Consider the following 22443-nt stretch of genomic DNA (forward strand, 5'->3'; position numbering starts at 1 on the left):
AATTGGTGTAGGGTATGGACCATGTCTCATCATTGATATGTACGCTGCTATGTGCACAGTTTCGTAATCTCGGATCTGACAGTCGGAATGTCTGGATCTTTAAAAAAATATAAAATATGTGATATTGTTGGAGGAGTTCTCAGTCATACGAGTTCCTGGCGGCCATTGGCTCGTTCCAATGTGCAGCTCCGTCAAGTCCGAACGGACGTGTAGCCTAGTATCACTGTAGGTTCCGAATTTGAATTCCCATATAAACAAATTTCAGACTTGTAACAAAAAAGTCACACCTTGTTTCCCCTGGTCGGCATGTGTAAACCAACATGCGGTGGCCGGGCCTTCATGTATGGGGCTGGTAGTGGTTTGGACATCAAAGCACAGGTTAAGGTTGGAAGCATAGGGGTTGGCATTCTGCAAATTTATGGGTGTAATCGGTTACTTGGTTTATTTCTGGTCTGGCTAAGAATTATGCAGGATCAGTCTAAGCTAGACCTTGTGCAGTATTTTATGAATTTATTTGGTTGGCTACATATTTTTATTTTGTTTTGGCCCACATAAGATTTTGTTTGAATAGCTGCATTGCTTTCTAGGCTGCATTGGTGTAGCTAGGTTTGGATCAAAACTTAGCCAGACAGGGTGCTAGACTGCATTGGTGTAGCTAGACTTGGGTCAAAACTTAGCCAGACAGGGCGCCGCGCAGCCTACACAACCGGAGACGAGCATTTGTATAGACCGTACATGATCATTTGCACAACCGGAACTATTCAAGCTACCAAACATCCAAGCTGCACTACGCAGGTCTGGATAGATCCTTATTGCAGCCTACCAATCACAATATGTATAGCTTCCCAAAGCACATTTATTATATAGATTCTGGTGCTGCAAATTCGTACGATCTCGTGACTATCGGATTTGACCTCACCATGCTCTCCATAGTACCGGACCCGCCACTTCCGACCGTGCTGTGGCCGCATGCACCGGCGCCCTGCGCGCTTCTCGTGCTATGGCCGCGGCCGCACGGATCTGTCGTGGCCAGGCGCACCCTACCTGCGGCATGCGGAAGCTCGCCGCCCCCACTGCACCGTGGCGCCCCGCAGCACGCGGACCCTCACCGCCCCTGCTGCCGTGCCGCTGCGGTCGCAATCGCCAGAGAATGAAGAAGAAAGAGTGAATAAACTAGATTTTGTAAAACATTGATCTAGGTTCTGGAAACTGTTGAATCAATCCTTTTAGGATATTGAAATAGGTTGTGAAAAATATTGATGGTTGTATTTTTTTTTCAAAATGTTGATTTGCATTTATGTAAAATGTTGAATTTGTTATTATTAAGATGTTGAAATATGTTCTGAAAAATATTGATGGTTGTATTTTTTTTTCAAAATTTTGATTCGTGTTCACGTAAAATGTTGGATCTGTTACTTTAAAATGTTGATCTATTTTCTTAGAAAATGTTGAATCTAATTTTTGAAATGTTGAATTTTCAGAGCTCTAATTTTAATCTAATGGACTTGAAAATGCTCACAAGTTATATAGGAGCTCCCGGTAGCATCCCCATGCGTGGCTCTCGTGACCTTTCTCGGCTGGACTCCGGCCGGTTGAGCTTTCTTAGCGTAATACCGTGGGGATAATCTTCTCTCCGTTTTTGATAGGTTGATGCGTCACACCTTCCATCCCGTGCCCATAAACACGGCGAACGAAAGGCGCGCTGTTTGAAGAGGGCACAGGAGGCATCCGCATCGGCACCGGGCCACCGCGGCTGCTCGGGCGGCGCAAGCGACAAACTGGTGAACGACGAGGTGCTCCTACGTGTCTGGTGAGATCTGGAGGTTAGTGAATTGTTATGGAGGATTTTGACGCCCGTGCTTTGCTCCTTTTATTTTCCTCTGGTTCCCCGTCTCTGGAGAGTTCTAGAATGACCCGGAACGCTCACGAGGAGTTGTCCGATTCTCATAATCCCAGAGGATCCAAACAGGCCCCATGATACGCCGTGACGTGCAGGTTCGTTTCCAGGTTGGAACAGGAGCGACTTTTTAGCTAGCTCATGGTGCCTAAATTTCTCGGCAAAATTTCCTTTTTACGTCCTGCCCACAGCTCGACTCACTGCCCGAGAACAACAGAAGAAGACACCGCCGAGTCCGTGGCCGGCCCGTCGACATCTACTCCCAACCTGGGCCGCGTGGATTTTGTTCGTGTCATGGTTCCGCAGTGCCAGATTGCTCGGCCCACAGCCCACCCGCGGCCCAACAGGTAATGAACGGGCCGTTCATGGACGGGCTCCTGGGCCGCAAGGGCTGATGCACTAGAGGAAGAGGCCATTTTACTAGAGACCACCATCGTTGGGAGTTTCGGATAGCGCAAGGCAAACCGCTGGAGCTCGTGTGGAAAGTATTCTGCTCTCCTTTTCTCGCGAGGAAGGAGAAGGACCGAGGAGGAGTTACACGTCGCTGTTGGTGGCACAGTCCGAAGGCAACGGCGTCTCGTCCGGGAGCGGAGAGCCGAGAGCAACGTGGCGGTGGGCCCGTCCGCAATCATCCACTCGGGTACTGCTGGTGCCCGTGGGCCCGCCCACGGGATGCCCAACCATCCATCCCTCTCCCTGCTGCCCCTGCTGCCTGCACGCACGCCCTTCGCTTCTCTTCGCCGCGTCCGAGCTCGGCCACGGTAAGTTTCCTGCTTCCGGGAGAAGCGAGCGGTAGCCGTCGGCGCGCGGGAAAGGCCACCACCGGCCGGCCCGTCGTGTGGCGCGAAAAGATCACCCGCCCAACAGCACCGGCGCCACGTGGGTGGGGGCGAGGCTGCTTGGCCTCGAAAGGCGAGCGTGGCGTCACGTCGCGGGCCCGGAGAGATTCCCGTGCGGCCACCACCGTGCCCGGCGGCCGCTGTCACGGGCCGGATTCGGAATCTCGAGATCTCGCCATTCCGCGGGCCCGCACAAGCGCGCGGGGCCACCTTGCCAGAGCCGTGCCTCCCCGACCCCCGGGAGATGATGATGCGAGAAAACGGGAAAACGTGGCCCCACGAGGCCTCGACGGCACGTGACGGGCGTGAATTTTCCCCGATTTGAGAAATCTTTTGTTTGGTGCTGTGCTGCTGGTGCTGGAGTAGCTGCTCAGCAAAATTGGCCACTCATACTGCACGACGTGCACGATATCATGCTTAGTACTAGCATAATTTACTATCAAATTGCATACATGGCCACGACCGTGCCTCGAGATCACGCTAGATCGTCTCACGTGGCGTCGAGTCATCTCCCTAAGCGATTTGTAAGATTATTAGGAGAGGAGGAGTCACCAGCCCAAGTGCTATTTAGAAAATCCAGCCGGATCTTTACGGATGGTGACAGTTTTATGTGGACATCACAGTGATCGTGTGCAAAGAAGACCACTGAGAAGTTTGCATGGAGAGAACCTTGCTTGCTAGTTTATGCTCTCCATCCTAAATATTAGTCGTTTTGTTTTTTATTCATAGTTTTTCTATGTATCTACGTGCATACTATGTTAAAATGAATAATAATTTGGAATGGATGGAGTAGTAAATCTTCTATTGCAAATGCAAGGTGCTGTTTTAGCCTTCTCCACTGTTTTTTTCCTTAGTGTAATAAGTCACCCTAGGACCAGCCACTTATTGCAAAAATGTGTACATGAAGACCTTAAATTCATGCCAATGCTTTTGTTGAAGCCCCAGTGAGTACCATCAATTTTCTTTGATTTATCTGCTCTCTTCACAATCTTTGGATAGGAGGAAAAAAATAAAGCGGGAATAGGAGGGATTCTTATCTTAGCTTTGCTGCACAAGGAAAAAGATTTTTGGTTTCACTGGAGGAGGTGGATCGAGAGGTAAAATGTAAAAGACACAACGCTCCAAACCAACCATTATGTCCACACTCTAAAAGAGACCCTTGCAACATCATCCAGCTCCATACGATTGGACTTCATTTTCCCCTCCCAAGAAAAGCTAGATGTCAGTGAGCGTATTTTAAAACCAATTAAATCATATCATTCTTCCACATGGCAATGCCCCATGTCTACTTCAATCAATTTTGAAACAGACACCTATTTTTGCCTTTTTATAAAAAAAATGCTTCTATCTCTATGCTAAAAAATCGAGTCAGTTGTACTATGTGGGTCCATTGCCATAGCCGATCGGGGGGAGCGGCTGCCACGTCAGTCCTGTCAGCATCCAGACTCCGCACGCCCACCGACTCCTGGCGCGACCCCTCGACACCCGTTTCACTGTCAAGCCGGACCCACAGGCATCCGGTCCCACAGACCAGTGGAGCGACGCCAACACTGCGAAATATCTACCCGCGGCGCCCCTCCCCCGCGTCCGACCTGCCCCCGCGCACCGCTCGCGAGACGACTCGCGATTCGGGCGGTGACCGGTTTCTCGCCGTCCGCCTATAAATTTGGCCCCGCAAAGCCCTCCTAACCCCTCCCTCTCTCCCGCTGCCCCCCCCCCCCCCACCCCCCAAATCTGCGCAGCGCCTTTGCCAGATTTCCCGCGGCGACGAAGATGGTTGGGAGCGTGGGCAGCGGGCTGGCGGATCTGGGCGCCTCCATGAACCGGAACGGGAAGGCGGCAACGGCGGCGGCGGAGCCGCTCCCGATGGAGATGGACCCGCCGGCGGACGTGATGGCGGCGGCTGCTGCTGCTGCGGCGGCGGCCGAGGGTAAGGCGGCGGGGGAGGAGGCGGCCTCGAACGGGAGGAGGGAGATCGTGATGGGGAGGAACGTGCACACCTCCTGCTTCGCGGTCAAGGAGCCCGACGCGGACGACGAGGAGACCGGCGAGCGGGAGGCCACCATGGCCAGCGTCCTCGCGCTCTACCGCCGCTCGCTCGTCGAGCGCACCAAGCACCACCTCGGTACGTCGCGCCTTCCACGCCCCCGGCCCCGTCGGTTCCTCGCTTTCGTCCTCTTGCGCGCCACCTCGATCTGGGTCGGCTGTGGCCTGATCTCGTGACACGCGTGTGCGCCGGACGGTTTGGTGGGGCGGCCGTCCGTGTCATTGCCTTTCTTAGTGTCGTCTTGTGCTCCGGTATTTTTGTTACTCGACCGAGCCAAAATGCCGTTGAAAAGTACACTCACAGCGGGGGTGGTGCTTCAATCGCGTGGCGTTTTTTATGCAGGAAATTTTTCGTGTGCCTATGGCATTTCCGGTGCGAATCCACAATTTTAGATCACTGTTACTTTTACAGCGTGCAATAATACTGGAGCGGGACATATGGGTAGCAAACTATCAATCCACCTCAAGATACTGTATTACTTCCTCCGTACCACCTTTTACCCAAAATTTATAATATAAGACGCGTTTTCTCTGTACGTACGTGTATCGATACGGTAATACTAGTATTGATAGAGAGAATTAAATACGTCCGTTCGTCTTTGAATCAGATATGGTTACGCCTTAAGTACTGAGAGCTTGTATACTGAGACGGTCTTTCTAAAATTAAAATGAAGTGTCAGGCTTTGATGTCCGGCTCTTGTTTCACACATCTGCTGCTGGTGCATTGGGGTGGTTGTGAAATACAGATTGACCTGTATGCATCTAATTGAGCAAAGACACCTAAGCGCAGATTTTCTTTGGTGACAAAATTTAGCATACTTCAAATTTTTGTTCTTGTCAACTTTAATACAGGTCTAATCTACATAATAGATCTTATACATGTGAACCGAATCACCACAAATTTATCTCCATCAGCACTACATGTGTTTTGCTGCAACTAAGGGAAGGCTCTCTGCTTCTTTTGAAAGATTCCAACATTTACTATTAAAAAGGACTCGATGGTATCTGCATAAGTATTGATCCATAATTGCTTTTGCCATAGGTATGGATCTATACCTGAATGAACGATGAGCACACAAGCAGCTGAGGTTCCTTTTGTTGCAAAACTATTAAAGGGAACCTCTTGTGAAAAGAAGATGCCCTTTGAGTTTCATTTGCTCTACCTTTCAAATTCATACTGAAACTCTTAGCAAACTTCAAATTGTGATACAGTGCAAGTCCTGAATTGTAATGAAAACGCTAGAAAGTTCTACACTCTGTCAGAATATTTGGTCCCTGTGAGGCAGTGTTTATGCCGAAAATGACACTCTTCTATAACCAGAGGGAATAATTTGTAATAAATGCAGCCTAAGCATAAATCTGAACTCTGGAGTTCAGCAGGACAGACAGCAGTTATATAGATATCTTTGTAATAGAACTAAAAACAGACAGGAATTAATTTGGTTATCTCACATCCCTTTTATTTTCTTGAAGGCTACCCATACAATCTGGACTTTGATTACGGTGCATTGGGCCAGCTGCAGCACTTCTCCATTAACAACCTTGGAGACCCCTTCATTGAGAGCAACTATGGTGTCCATTCCAGGCAGTTTGAGGTCGGAGTGCTGGATTGGTTCGCTCGCCTCTGGGATTTAGAAAAGGATGAATACTGGGGATACATTACTAACTGTGGTACAGAAGGAAATCTGCATGGGATTCTTGTTGGGTAATACATCAAAAGTCATTGATACTTGCACACATCTTCAATCTGCAATTTAACACTGCTTATGTGAAATGTCACTTTTCACCTAATATTCTTTATTAACTGTCTACAGGAGGGAGGTGTTCCCTGATGGAATCTTGTATGCCTCTCGTGAGTCTCATTATTCAGTATTCAAAGCTGCCAGAATGTACAGGATGGATTGTGTCAAAGTCGACACCCTCATGTCTGGGGAAATAGATTGTGCTGATTTCCAGAGAAAGATATTGCAGAACCGTGACAAGCCTGCCATCATTAATGTTAACATTGGTGAGTTTTAACCTCCAAGACTAGTAATGTCTTGGCTTCACATGTGTTCTGCTTTTAAACAAAATTGCTGTGCAGGAACAACTGTTAAGGGGGCAGTCGATGATCTAGACTTGGTTATCAAAACTCTCGAAGAAAGCGGTTTTGAAGACCGGTTTTATATTCATTGTGACGGCGCCCTTTTTGGATTGATGATACCCTTTGTTAAGAAGGTGATTTTCAGATTTTCCATGCATTCCTGTTTCCTTGAGCTGTGCCAGTTGCACATCCACCTTGATTGCTCATTCTCCTGATATCTGTATATATATCTTCACTAGGCACCTAAAGTGACATTTAAAAAGCCTATTGGGAGTGTCAGTGTCTCTGGGCACAAGTTTGTTGGATGCCCCATGCCATGTGGTGTCCAGATAACGAGATTGAAGCACATTAACGCCCTTTCTAGCAATGTGGAGTATCTGGCTTCAAGGGATGCGACGATCATGGGAAGCAGGAACGGCCATGCTCCTATCTTCCTCTGGTACACCCTCAACAGGAAGGGCTACAGAGGCTTTCAGAAGGAAGTACAGAAATGCTTGAGAAACGCACACTACCTCAAAGATCGCCTCAAGGAAGCAGGAATCGGAGCGATGCTTAATGAGCTCAGCAGCACAGTTGTTTTTGAAAGGCCAAAGGATGAGGAGTTTGTCCGAAGGTGGCAGCTCGCCTGCGAGGGGAATATAGCCCATGTTGTGGTAATGCCCAGTGTCAACATTGACAAGTTGGACTATTTCCTGGATGAACTAGTGGAGAAGCGGGCGACCTGGTACGAGGATGGAATAAGTAAACCCCCCTGCATTGCCAGAGACTTGGGCGAGGAGAACTGCCTCTGTGGCCTTCACAAGTAGCGTGAGCCTTTTAGCAACAGGGGTGCGTTCATTCGTGAGTTGAGTTAGTCCTCTCTAATGTGCTATGTCGTACTGTATCCATGTGTTCTGTACGTGATAATGTGGTCTGCTGTGTAGCTTATTTGTTGTCATGAGAATAAAATTCCTTCTATTAAATTGATGGGTGGAAGTAGCTTATTTGTTGTGATGATAATAAAATTTCTTCAATTAAATTGGTAGGTGGTAGTTGCATCATCCTGGTCTCATCTGTTCTCTGCTCGGACAATTCAATGGATTTTACAGTATTTAGCTATGCTTCTGTAAAATGTAGAACAAGGGGCAACTCAGTTTCTATCCATTGGACTAGGTAGCAGGTACTGAAAACAAAGCCATTTTGTTTTTTTCCCTTTTCACAAACGTACATAAAAAACAAAATGGGGATTGCATTTTTCTTTTTAAAATCTGAACTTGGAGAAAGGAGAGAGAAAAACTGTAGAACTTCCAATGTGCGGCAATTTTGGCCCTTCTGACTTCCGTTTGGCAGCGAATTCTGAATGTCAAATGGGATAAGCAGGCCTAAATGTGGGTATTTACTGCCAAGCCTCAGTTGTCTAAGTCATGGTTGACTCAACATAATGTATCCACATTGAGATCATCATGTGCCACTATAGCAAAAAAGGGTAACCTTACTTTCTATCTGATAAGACTGGAAGCTCAGTTGCACCAGACATCCTATTCATCACGATCTGGACCCAATCTTGAAAGCTCAACAAAAGCAGGTGGTTTTTGGATATGCATCGGCAAAAGTGGATAAGCCTTGTGTGTTCTTTGTTTATTCCACGTAGGTTTAAAATTCATATGAAAGAGTAGCACGTTCAAGAGTAGGAAAAAGAGAGATGAGGTTTTGTGAAATCTTTTAACATTAAAATTGCCAGATATTTTTTCAGTAACCGGGAAAAGGATCACCAACAGGCAATATTTTGTAGAGTAGGAAAGGTTAATGCCGTAACTTCAATATTTTGGTTGCCTTTATGCTTTGATTACTGTCGTTATTTGGTTCACGTATTGGGTTTCTCTCTACCTTTCGGATCAAGTTTTGAGCATGTGGACCCTCTCAACCACTGAGTGCGCTTACCATTTCTTGTCCGTTGGCTCCTCATTGTTGGCCATGCCAGAATACTGGAAGGATAATCTTGCATCTGCTAAGCTACCTCGGCATGCTTATCTGTTTTTACTTTTCTTTAAGAACATGTTAGAAGCTTTGTTCTCCATTTATTTTGAACCATAGTTCACTTTCGCTTTGTCTTAAGTCATTTTTCTAACTTTAACCAAATTTATAGAAAAATATATTAGCATCTATCATGCCAAATAAATACACTATCAATGCATATTTCACACTGGAGTTAATGAAAATAATTTGATATTGTAGATGGTGGTGCTTTTTTCTATAAACATGGTCAATATGAGATAACTTAGACTTAGAACAAAGCTAAGATGACTTATAATTTAGAACGGAGGGAGTAATTCAAAAAAATAGTTAAATGTTGCAAATGAGTCTGTCATAACATAAGACTTGGATTCAGGTCAGCAGGGAGGTTAAACAGCTTGCCGCCACGAGGCCATTGCCGTATTGGTTTCAGCATACCTATCTTTTTTATCCTATACTACCTTTTGGAAAGTTAAAAAAGAAGTATGGCTGTCAAGATGTGGCAAATGAATGGCTGCATCGTTAATTTGAGTCGCTCATAAAACCCGGAGATCATTAGCTTCAAAAGACTAATTACCATTAGAAGCAAATGAAATCCTAAATTTTGTTTTCCTGGTCATTTAAGGTGTGTTTTCTCAAAAAAGGTCTTCCTTGAGTGTTTCTACAACTATACAAGACATTGTTGCATCAGTGCCTCTGCCTTTTTCTGCTTTAAGATGGCATCGATGGTCTTATTTCCTATTCCAGAAACCATTGTTTCTCATGAGCTTCTGCGAAAACATGATAAAGCCGGGCTCTATGTTATATAAATAAATAGGCATTTTCGGGTACATTTTAGTTCCGAAATTATACGTACAATTTACTAATAATTTTATGAGTATGATGAGTGAAATAGGATATATGCACTCGTTTAAATTTAACATAAATTTAATCAAATAAAGGATCAGACCATACCTCGAGGTGGGTCCAGTGCCGGAGGCACCGGATGCACTGTTACCAGCTGGAGCAGACATGCTCGACTAGTCTGCTTGAAGTAGTCGAACGAATTCGATGCAGTGCAGATTTTCTTCAGGAAGTAGTCGTACGAGTTGTTGGAGTAGTCGATCGAGTTTCAAGAGGTACTCGATTGAGGTACCGAGTAGTTGTACTTGTTGAGGAAGCAGTAGTACATGTTGAAGAAGTAGTCGCACAGCTTCAGGAATTAGTCGATCGAAGCACCGAGTAGTTGTACTTGTTGATAAAGTAGTCGTACTCGTTGAGAAAGTAGTCGCACAGCTTCTGAAAGTCGACGGACGGAGTTGGTGCGTAGGGACGGATGGTGAACAGTGCATCGGTGAAGACGTCACGATTCTAGGCGAGCAGTCGCGTAAAGATGCTGCCTAAAAATTTGATTGCCCCGCTATCCCGTGCAGGACATTTAGCGGGCAATGGTTCCGGAGGCACCTACTCTCGCGCGGAGATGTGCGTGCAACACCGGCGATGGGAATGCAGGAAAGCAGCAGAGGGAGGAAGAGAGTTATGTTCGCGCGTTTGAAAGAGGAGAAGACGGGTGATATATACGAGAGTCTGGGGATGAGATGATGCACTTGTATGTCATCAACGCCATCAAACAGAGTAATAGCAATTAACTCACGTAGAATTAATCACAAGAATAAATCGTTGTGAATGAATCACGGTTATAATGTCCATTATTTGGTTCAAAACATCGGTCCCATACCACAGCACTTTATCGTTAAAATTCTCTTCCTCTTTGATTACTGGCACAAAAACTCACTAGCATGTGAACTTTTAATTCTTGGACCAAAGGCTTACATATTCCAACACTCTATGCAGATCCCGTCAAGACATGGCCAATCCTTTTCCCTAATTCCAGTTTCGCCTAGACCTAGGCACCTAGCTGATGAGGTGTACGGCAGTGAAGTCCCACAATGGATGCCGCGTTGCCATTTCGCATGTGATGATGTGAATTCCCCTGTCGCTTTCCTCCCATCAGTTATCCGTACTCTGTTCATCAGTCTCTGGATTCTGCTTTGTCCTTTTACATTCTGTAGATCAGGCAGGGTCATGACATACACGTAGATCTACAATGTGCTTCTGACAAACATTCTCTAGCTTCCTTGATACACACAGTCACATATGAAAATGATCATTTCATGATAAACTAAGGCCAAAAGAATAGATCTGAAGCTGCATTTTAGCACGACTAGACATCACAAGCATGAGAGACTAACCTGCAATGCTACTAGAGAACCCTTTTTCTCCTCTGCTTGTCATCTGATCTACGTTTTCAGGAAAAGCAACTGCTATTTCAGTTGCTATTATCTTTACGCATCGGATGATCAAATATTCTCAATACTCCTTCAATGGAAGTATGAAACCACCATATGGAGCTGCTCTGGATCGTGGACCGAGTCGAGCAAAGTCTCAATAAGGTCATCGTTGGAGCTGACCTGGCACCGCTCTTGAAAGCAAAGGTCGAGAAGCGTCAGGGTTCAGGAGTTGCGAGGCTCTGATAAACTGGCCGGCCGCTTCTGGTTCGTTCAAAGTGGAGGGGATCAGAAATAGCCAATCGATATATGCAACGTGTTCTGTGAGTGGTTACCAGTTGATTCATCAGCTTCACCATTGTGCTTCACATGCTTCATGTCTCAGTATTTTACAGCCTCATGATTGCTCCTGAGGATATAATTCACCACAAGGTAGGTGTATGTTACTGTCAACTGTCAATTTGTTGTACTGGTCACGTTCAACTTTCTTGGACCATTATATCTCACCCGGACCCTTCTTTTTATCAAGTGGAAGGATGTTTCCTATAACCGGTACAAAAAGGCTCTAGTGTCACAGAAATACAGAATGGCATGCATTCACCATATATCTTCTCCAATTCGTTTAGGGGCCGTATTTAATAAACTGGACTATTTAGCTTCGAATTTGACGTTCTATCACTTTCCAACCACTTTCCAAAGTTTAGATATAAGCCTATCCTAAATTCATAGGATGGGAGATGGAAATTGATTCTGTGCACTACCGAACTATATTTCTATTCCATAACTTATACCACGCTCTTTAACTTAGAGTTTGATTCCTCAGGACTAAACTTCAGTTCCGTCACATCAGATATTTGTTCTATACACCATCAAGCTATATTTCTATTTCGTAGCTTATAGCACGCTCTTATAGCACGCTCTTATAGCACGCTCCTTGACTTAGGGTTTGATTCCCCAGGACTAAACTTGAGTCCCGTCACATCAGATATTTAGATAACAATTAGAAATATTAAATATAGTCTAATTACAAAACTAATTGCATAGATGGAGGCGAATTAATTCGCGAGACGAATCTATTAAGCCTAATTAGTTCATGATTTGACCATGTTGTGCTACAGCAAACATGCGCTAATAATGGATTAATTAGGCTTAGTAGATTCGTCTCGTAAATTAGCATCGGCTTATGCAATTAGTTTTATAGTTAGCTCATGTTTAATCCCTTTATTTGGCATCCAAATATTCCATGTGACCCGGACTAAAAATTAGCCCCTGGATCCAAACACCCCCTTACTCTTCTACAGTAGAAATATAGAACACAAGTATGTCCCTTGTATGACAAACAATAATATATAAATATATTTCGTATATAATTATATTAGCTTAATACATTTATATCTAAATTATAATTATTATAATAAAATTCAATTCCAAGATTCCAAACAGGACCTTAGTCAATTTAACGGAAAGAACACACAACACGTCAGAGAAATCATGTGAAAAATCTTGCGCATTTGACGACTTTCCTCTTCCATTAATCTATTGAGATGCTACAACAACTCTAACATTGAAAGAAGTCAGAACTCGCAATTTTGCTATGCCCTCTTGTATGTTGACCATGTCCATGAGTTCAGATGCCTGAACCAGAGTTTGACCAGAGTCCACTAGGCCATGAACCACACACTAAGGCGGGCAGTAGCAAAGGTCAAAGATACAGCCTCCCCCACATGCCACATGGCCTGCAAAGGAGTGGAACACTACACAAATAATTCAGTGTCCTGATCTCCCTTTTTTTTCCTAATCCCATCTCTTTGCTGCATGTGTGCTAAGCCTCTTTATCCTGCTTTACACCCATGATCAGGCAGACAAGATCTGGTGCTCTACCAGCAAGTGCCCCTCTGATCCCCAGAAAGCCACCACTGTTAACACACTCACACCCAGCTCGCTTCCTAGTGCTCGATAACCTTGTGGCCTTTCCATTGGCTCCCTGCCTCATGTGAAGGTGATGGTGACACTCATCGCCAAAGAAAGGGAGAAAAAAAACTATGCAGCTACACACCAAATCTTACTGCTGCCTGCAATCTTGCTTGCTGCCTATATATACCGCTTCTAGTTCAGCACGGCAGAAACTTACTCTTACATTCTTGCAGAGTTCAGAGTTGCAGAAGTGCCTTTGTAGACAAGAGAAACGGATCGGGTTCAACTGGGGAGGAAGAGTTGGCGTCAGAGAGAGTATCACGAGTGGAGGTGAAGCAAGCATGCAAGAAGGGTACGTGTTCTCGAGGAGGGCGTTGCTGCTGCGCAGCTACGGGGAGAATGCTGCCGCGAGCCAGGTGGTGGCCGGGCAGGACGCTCCTCCGGCGGCCGACGTCGCCGGGAGCGGCGGAGGCGTTAGCGCCGGCAACAGCTTCGACGCGAACGTGGTCATGATCCTGGCCGTGCTCCTGTGCGCGCTCATCTGCGCGCTGGGGCTCAACTCCATCGTGCGGTGCGCGCTCCGGTGCTCGACCCGGATGTCGCCGCCCGGCGGCGCGCCGCGGCAGCAGCCGGCCGCGGGGGAGCCGGGGCTGTCGGTGGCGCGGCTGGCGCAGGCGGGCGCGCGGCGGAAGGCGCTGCGCGCGATGCCGACGCTGGTGTACTCGGCGGGGCTGCTGCCGCTGCAGGCGGCCGGCGGGGGCGGCGGGCCCGTGTGCGCCATCTGCCTGGCCGAGCTCGAGCCCGGGGAGCGCGTGCGGGTGCTGCCCAAGTGCAACCACGGCTTCCACGTCCGCTGCGTCGACCGGTGGCTGCTGGCGCGATCCACGTGCCCGACGTGCCGGCAGTCGCTGTTCGCCGCGCCGCACAAGGGCTCCGGCTGCGCCGACACCGGTGCCGGCGCCGAGCCGCCCGTGCGGGCGTTCCTCGTGCCGCTCCGGCCGGAAGGTTTCGTCACGCCGTACGATTTTTAGACTACGAATAGTCGTGTAGTCTAGTCTTTGGTTTGTAGAGTACAGTATATGTAAGCAATACATGGAAACTGATCACGGCATTCTACATTGTATATACTGCAACCGGAGCACTTTTGCGTTAATCACTCTGGCACTTAAAAACAATGCAAGTGGTTCTTGAATTTGTAAAAAGAAAAATTGAAAGGAAAAAATCTGTAAAAGTCACTCCATATCTCCCTTGGAATTTGAGATCCCTCGTACGCCTTGATTGCAAAAAAAAAAAGTTGTATATTGAGGCAGCTCTGAGGGAGGACTTTGGAACTTTATATCTCTAAGAGCAACTTCAAGAGTTTTAGAAGGTCTATAAAAAAATAGAGAGCTTCATAATGATGGTGTAAATCAACGGACTCTCCAAATCTTAACTCTCCGTATTAATCTCCTTCCTCTTCCCTTCACCCCGAAGCAAACCTTTCTGCTCGGCTTTAACCGAAAAGGAGCATCGCCGCCTGCGCCTCGGCCAGCTCGGACCGCCATTCTTCGATTCCTCCCACCCGGACTTGCACCACCCCCTCCCGCACCTCCACCTGTACTCTACCGCCCTCGCCCGAGCTTCTCCCGGCCGGAATCAGCCATCTTGGCCCTGCCGGAGTTGCTCCTCCGCCTGACCTCCTCCCTCACCGTCGACCCCTACCTCCGGCCGCTCCTCCTCGCCCACCAACCGCACAAATCGGTCCCCAATGAGCTCCTCGTTCCGTCCGACCGCTTCCCCGCCTGTTTCCCTCGCTGAGCTGCAGGGAACGGCTGCGCCACTGCGCCGGCCCCTCTTGCTGCCACCGCCGCTCGTCACGGGCAGTCCTCGCGCGGCCCTACGCCGTGCCGGCGAGCGCCCTGGCTCCGCCCGGGTGCGCCGGCGGGCAGGAGGGCGTGGGAACAGGCGCGCGTGGGAGGAGGAAGATGGCGAGGGGAGGGCGCTCGGCAAAAAAGGCTAGCGGAGGCGTGTAGATGCTGAGCGGGATAGCGAGGGAGGAAGATGGAGAATCCGTTGGATGGAGTTTTTACGGCCCCTAAACTAAATTGATCTAGCCAAATAGATTTACCTAAACTATAACATGATACGAGCTCAGGGCGCCCCAGTGGGATGCATCAAGACAGCTCTCGGTTTGTTAAAAAAAAATGGACTGCTCCCTTCACCGTGGTGGGACCCATCCCCTTGCAAACATTTGGTATGCAATGGCCGTGTTCAGCTCATCAACTGACTGGTTTCTCAGAGCGGCGGCATCACAGTTTTGTCTTTTGTCCCCACCACCGGGCTGGCTCCTCATTATGACGAGGCGGGATCATGCTGGTAAGAGAATCTTATTCTAACAGCATAATTGAAGCACTACGTGAGGCAGCAAATACTTCTTACTTTAGGCATAGGCCTAGGTCCAATTTAAGACCCAATAATTCCACGAGAAGCAGTTGGATTCGCGAACGGAAGTAGAAAAAAAAAAGATCACACAATTGCTCGACGGGAGAATCTCCTGCCACTAGGCATCTCAGGTACTCGCATGGTCAAGATGCCAAATCCACAGTCTGGTCAGCTCATCAAACTTTTTCTTCGAAGTCATGCCTCTCCCAATCGCCAATGATCCATGTTAAGGCCCCCGATTTCAAACACGGTATTCAATTTTCCACAATTTTTAAATCCAACTGTTTCGTAGTGAGGACTGTGCTCCAAACACACGCCCCAATCCTAATTTGTTACTCCCTCTATTCCTTGTCGTCTTAGCTTTTCTGGATAAATAGATTTTGTTATGTATCTAAACATAACATATATCTAGGTGCATAATAAAAATTATGCATCTAAAAGAGTCAAAATAACTAATAATTTGAAACGGAGGAAGTAATAATTTGGAACGGAAGTAGTAGTTACTACCTCTGTATGTTTCCATAGAATTGGGTGTCGGTTGACATCTAAGCGGAGTAAAGTTTGCAATCCAAATTAATCAAAAAGGCACGGCCCCTCTGTGCTAACAGGAGGATCAAAGCAGAAGCAGGGCACACCGAGATAGTAGCATACTGGTGCATGATGCTCAACGATAGCGCATGCTACAATTCCAAGTCCCCTGCAAGAAGAGTGCACTGTCGACCCAATAACCTAGTCCATAAGTGGCATCGTAGAACGAGCTAATGGAGAACTAATCATGGGAGCCAGGCAGTATAAGATCAATCAGGCTGCAACTGGCAGAAACGAAGATAAGATCACTGGCTATGCTAGTGCTCAGGGATACATCAAGTAGGGGGCGGCTTTTTGGAAGAGAAGGACGTCTCCGAGTAAGCCATGTGGTTGTGTGAACATCCCCCCTTTGGCCCGAGTGCTGTAACCTCAGTTTTGGAGGATGACACAGCAGTCGACCTGGATGGAATGGACTCTCAGCAGCCGAATACATGCCACAATCGCCTTTTCCTCTTTGTACTTATCGTTTCCGGCGAGAAATCTTCTCCAATCTTTCAAGAGACGTACTTCACAAATGATTTCACTTTGTAGCAAGGAGCCTAGGTGGTCTCATGAAACGGATTAGCAACCATAGAAAACATAAAACGCATAGTCCTAATGCCCCTATAAATGGTCAGTGTGTGCTAGACACAATCATACTCATATACCTTAACACGAAACCTCAAACAAAGTTTAATTCCAACACGGGATTGTTAAGGTGCACAGAATAGATAGTGTGCCACGCACAGATCTGAAACATCTTTTAAGCAGATTCTGCTATGCCTGGTAAGGAGACATTGATCACCATAATCCACAGCATGGGATGTTAGAACATCCAATCTATTTAATCCAGACATAAGGAAAGCGCAATGCAACAAAAATCGTGGCAGGCACAGGAGATGACTGATTTAACATTCCACATCGGATGATAGAGATCTTCTTTTTTGAAGAAATGGATGATTGAGATCTCAGTCATAACTTAACAAGTGACCTCTTTTCAGTTGTCACCACGGCACAACACCAACCATGGCAAACAGAATACGCGAGTAAGTATGCGACAAACACCGAGCAACCATGAACTTAACCAAACCACTTGGCAAAAAGAAGACATTCCATCAGATTTTACACCCCACCAAAAGCACCAGAGAACCCCATACCATAGCGGCATAGCCAGTACAATTTGTACAAATAAACTGATGGGAACCACAAACAAAAAAGATGCACCCAAAGGTAGCAACTCACAACAATAACTAGTACTATGTTATGCCAGTGACTCATTACCATGTTTCATTTCGTCCATATCAAGGATTACTTTGCAGTGCAATACTTGCAACATTCTGCTCATGGCAAATCTAGTTGAGTGTAGATTGGTTATTCAGTCTTCATATACAAGTTAGACGGACCCAAATGACTGGCTATATGCTCGAAAAAATGCACCATAAAAGCAATAAACGTAAATTGCAGCATTTAATGCTCAGTCACAATCTTGGAATAATCCATTGATTCTCTTTATCCAACAATGTTTTATGCAGGAGGAAACCTGCTGTAACGTTCAATACTAACGACAGAAATGAAATGTAAACTGGCAGTGGAAAATTTGTTGTGTTACCCAAGAGGCAAAACTTCTCTGACAAATATTAAGCACCTGAATAGTCTATAAGGTGCACAGGTGATACAATTATTACCAATTTGGAGTAGAAAACTGAAAGAGGACATTTTCCTTGTCATTTTAGCAGATCAAAGAGTTTCTCAGCAACCTGCATAGTAGAAACGATCATAGCAAGTAAGCTAGTGTCTTCCAATAATCTAAGTACCACATCAACAATATGAATAAATATGACTGCACAAAAGCAAGTAGTACTCACACTCTTGTCAACACATTTCCAGTAATCGAAGTACTGGCCAGTACAGTGCTTCTGCCCAGTCTCGTCGTTTTCAATTCTCTTAACACATTTCTGTGCACAACATAAGTGGCATAAGCTCTAGTTCCAGTGTTAGAAGAACAACAGGTACTCAGCAAAAGATACTATAATCTATAGTAACCAATAAGACATGGAGAACTTGAAATGCTTCTATAGAACTGGCAAAAGGCAACTAGATAGCCAATCCTGAAGTTCTAGGATTGTGAGGTTACAACATAAACACAGAACAACAAGGTGGCTGCTGAATACTACTACCATCGTTCCAACTTAGATGATATTGTAAAATGATAGGCCAAACCTAAGTCATCTGAGAATGGTATTAGTAGAATCATCAACAAATGTTCTTCATCATCATTTAATGATCAAAGATGTCTATAGGAGGCCGTGTCCATTTCCTAAGCTTGTTGTTGTTTACATGTAAATAAGGTTACAGCTAAAACAATTGGGGTGTGAATGTGGCTTAAAGCAATAAAATTCCCTTTTACGTTATATGTTACTACTAGTCTCCAAGCAATATATTATAGTTGCTAAAACAAATAATGGAAGGTTCTCTTCTAACGAGCCTAGAGATAGTCCAAAATTGTACACAAATAAGAGATAAGAGGATTTTCTTTGCAGATAAGGTTAAAGCAAAACATAATTTGACATAAAGTAGCCTAAAAAGTAGATACAATGAGCAGCCTATCTGACTTAAACAATCAAGAATTGAACAAAAAGTCCAAAAACACTCTTCATAGAACAAGAAGGTCCCCTCCACATTTTTCTAGCAAATTCGTTGGACAATATCTTTCATGTAAATAAACTAATCATATTTGACTGCACATAGGCAGCAGCCACTGCGAATTGAAGGATCTGATAAAACAACATATTACCTGATATTCGTACCACTGTGACACACACTTAGCCTTTGAGCGTTCCTCTAGGAGTGCCTTGGGATCAGATACCTCCTCATCCGCCCTGTAACAGAAAGCAAGAACCGGGGATTAAAACAAAAAATCAAATTGAATATCTATCATAGGATAACTCAAACAAATCCAGTAAAACGGGCAACTACAATCTAGCGCAAACATATATCATTACTTATAAAACAATAAAAGCAGTTTGTATTTTCTAAGGAAGTTTTAAGAAATATTTTGGCACACCACACATTTCAAGACCACTCGCATAAAAATCTAAACTACAAAGATCACCACAGAGCTGATGTAACATTTTGGTTTCCAATGACATGCTAACTGCAAAATTGTGGAAGCAGAAGATAACACATGATCCCATCACCAAGCTTGGTGCCAGAGTTTCACGTAAATCATAACTTAGAGAGGATCAACGACTTGCTTTTTTAGCTATTCTAACATGAATACTGTGCTGAATGAATATAGACCTGAGGAATCATCTAGGAAAGTTTTAGCATGTACAAAAAAAGCTTCAAGTTTATCAATGCCAGATTTGGTGAATATAACGAACAGAGGCAAGTGTTGGGAAACCAGAACAAGCACAATTGTTGTAAAAGCTAGCTCCCTGGCCTGCCTAATGAGATATGCACCACCATTCTGCCTAACACCCAAACACTGCCTAGTCCTTGTTAGGTGCTACATGCTGCCTAACCTCCTGCCTAGCCTGTAAACTTCTTACAACACTGATCAGTAACATAAAAGCAAGTGTGGCGCTGCCATCAGTCCTGGAATTAGCAATCGCACAGACTCAAACATCAGGAATCACACATAGGGGAAGTAACAAGATGAGGCAAACGTTTGTTTGATGACCCATGCCTCATCCTTGCAGACGAGGCAGGCTGGGTGAGGCTGGCACTCCTACACCCTATGACCCTGGCCAGCACGACCGCAGCAATTACAAATTCACCGCACCGATTTGCAACAGGGCGTTACGCCCGTCTATCAAACCCAATACATTGCATCCACGATTATCCTAACAAAGCGTCCACGAATCACTAGAGGCACGCCGGATCCGAGCATGGGCAAAGAGAACCCGGTCGATCCGCACGTGACGCTTGGATACGGATCAGCGCGAGGAGAGCGCGAGGAACGGAGCCTGGATGGGGATGGATCTGATCGGATTACTCACATGGGAGCGACGAACTCCGAGCTCCGGCGAGCAGAGGAAGACCCCCTAATCCAACTGCAGAGGACAGCGGCCATTAAACCCAGGTGAAGGAAGAGAAATAGATGGTCACGAGATGTAGATGGATCTGGCGACTCACCGGAGCGAGGGGAGAACGGCGAGCACGGAGCGGGGCGGCGAGAATGGGGAGATGTGACGAGCGAAGGGAGGAGGAGAAGAAGCTTCCGGACCTACGGGTGGGTTGGCGAGGATGCCGTCTCTTGGGCTGGGCCGCACTGGTGTGAGATTGGGCCACCCGTCTGGTGGGCTTGGCATATGAGTGCCTGCGGCCTGCGGCCAGTTTTGGCCCTGTTTGGTTCCGATTATTTTGAATTTTGAAGGCTCGATTTTAGAAAACCTTTGTCTGATCATGGCAGCGACCAGCGACGATCTTCAAGTGATATCTTTCCAAAAAGAAAAAACAACCTTCAAGTGAAAAACTCGTGAGGTTGATAAATAAAGAAGAAGAAGAAAAATCATGATGTATGTCTATCACAAACTAGAGTGTTTGGGTTGGCGTTTTCGAATGCTTTTGAAATTTTTCGTTGTCGGTTGATTGGAGTTCAAAAGCGCCTATCTCATTCATCGCAACTCAAACTAAGCCAGGCGTGAATCCAAATTTGCATTAAATGTGTAAGGATTTGAGCTTAAGTTTTCGCAAACTTAGCGAAGAACTTTTCATGAAGTAGATTTATGAAATCACATAAAAAGCGTAGGTTTCCTACTCAATTTTCTAGAATGTATCCTAAGTGAGAGTAGGACGAGCAAGATGTACTTTTTCTTAAAAAAATGGGCAAGACACGTAGGAAGCACACCGGAGTTAATGTTTTATTTATGAGGCTAGTTTTATGTGTGGCAGCAAAACAAATAGCTACCACACATTCTCATGTGTGCCTAACTTTAAGTGTGGTAGCAAAACAAACAGCTACCCCACTTTTTTACCAGATGCCTAATGTTAGACGGAGTAATAAACCAAACACATACTTCAATTTAGGCAGCTTAGGCGTGCCACACCTGTGGCAGCACGCTAACCTTAGGCGTGGCGTCTTAGTTAACAAACCAAACACGCCATTAGCAAGTTGTGTACTGTACGCATCAAGGCTCCCCTAACTGACAATAAAAACCAAATTTTGTGTCAACCAAAAAAATTACTTGCGTAGGTCTGGATCAATTCGCAGACCCCCATACGCTGCGCGCGCCACTACGAACATTTTCAAAATCCAAATCATAGTCCACCGCCGAAACACGAAAGTTTTTCCATTTCCGCAAACCCCCTCCCGCCGCCTGCGAACTTTTTTACTTCTTCCCCTCCTCGCCGTTTCACTTTCACCGCCAAAACACAACCAAGCCCGCCAAGCTGGCGCGGCCTCAAAAGAAACCGAGAACCACCTTGACACACCGACCTGTGGGTCCGCAGATCCTCCATGACCAAACGCCAGCCAATAGAAACCCACCGCCACCCATCACGCGGATCGCCAGACCGTATCCGCCTCATCCGCGCCGTCCATCCCCATCCGACGCCTCTCCGTCCACGCGCCCATCCCCCCGTAAAAATTCCGGCTCCCCGCTTCCTTCCCCGGCTGGACGGCTCCCCACCTACAAATACCCGCCCCGCCCCATCGCCCCACCTCACTCCCAAATTCCCCCGGCAAATCAAATCCTCCGCCCTTTCCCCTCGCCGCCGGCTCGCCGTCCTCCGCGCCCACCGAGCCCCGATGGCCCGCACGAAGCAGACGGCGCGCAAGTCGACGGGCGGCAAGGCCCCGAGGAAGCAGTTGGCGACCAAGGCGGCGCGCAAGTCGGCCCCGGCGACGGGCGGCGTGAAGAAGCCCCACCGCTTCCGCCCCGGCACCGTCGCGCTCCGCGAGATCCGCAAGTACCAGAAGAGCACGGAGCTGCTCATCCGCAAGCTCCCCTTCCAGCGCCTCGTCCGGGAGATCGCGCAGGACTTCAAGACCGACCTCCGCTTCCAGTCCTCCGCCGTCGCCGCGCTGCAGGAGGCCGCCGAGGCATACCTCGTCGGGCTCTTCGAGGACACCAACCTCTGCGCCATCCACGCCAAGCGCGTCACCATCATGCCCAAGGACATCCAGCTCGCGCGCCGCATCAGGGGCGAGAGGGCCTGAGCGGGCCTACCTCCCCCCACTGCTGCCCCCGCCGTTGTCGATCCCCTCTTCTCGCGGTGTCTGCTTGTAGGATCTGTGCTTCTCTTGGGTTCCTTCTGGTGGCATGTTACTAGTGTCGTTATGGTTGTTCGTAGTGATAGGAGCTGTGTTCGGTCGCTGGGTAACCTGCTTGTTTATCTTGCACGGATGCTGCTGCTGTAATGGTGATCTGTTACCTTAATCTAATGGAAATGAAATGTGCTTCTCAAGTCTCA

General features: G+C 46.8%; 3 protein-coding genes across 3 annotated transcripts; all 3 read left to right on the forward strand.

Moving 5' to 3' along the window:
- The first annotated feature begins 4442 nt into the window (after nt 1-4442).
- On the forward strand, nt 4443-7848 carry LOC112889944 (serine decarboxylase 1). The gene is made up of 5 exons (XM_025956753.1): nt 4443-4861; nt 6256-6487; nt 6597-6790; nt 6866-6999; nt 7105-7848. Exons 1-5 carry the CDS (start codon nt 4510-4512, stop codon nt 7669-7671), a joined length of 1479 nt encoding a protein of 492 aa, XP_025812538.1. The 5' UTR covers nt 4443-4509; the 3' UTR covers nt 7672-7848.
- Nucleotides 7849-12920: 5072 nt separating this feature from the next.
- Nucleotides 12921-14191, forward strand: LOC112885387 (RING-H2 finger protein ATL73-like). Its single transcript, XM_025951022.1, has one exon. It carries the CDS (start codon nt 13167-13169, stop codon nt 14067-14069), a length of 903 nt encoding a protein of 300 aa, XP_025806807.1. The 5' UTR covers nt 12921-13166; the 3' UTR covers nt 14070-14191.
- A 7518-nt stretch (nt 14192-21709) lies between these two features.
- On the forward strand, nt 21710-22443 carry LOC112885396 (histone H3.2). The gene has a single exon (XM_025951027.1). It carries the CDS (start codon nt 21779-21781, stop codon nt 22187-22189), a length of 411 nt encoding a protein of 136 aa, XP_025806812.1. The 5' UTR covers nt 21710-21778; the 3' UTR covers nt 22190-22443.

The sequence above is a fragment of the Panicum hallii genome, chromosome 1, assembly GCF_002211085.1.
Source record: "Panicum hallii strain FIL2 chromosome 1, PHallii_v3.1, whole genome shotgun sequence".
Taxonomy (NCBI): Eukaryota; Viridiplantae; Streptophyta; class Magnoliopsida; order Poales; family Poaceae; genus Panicum; species Panicum hallii.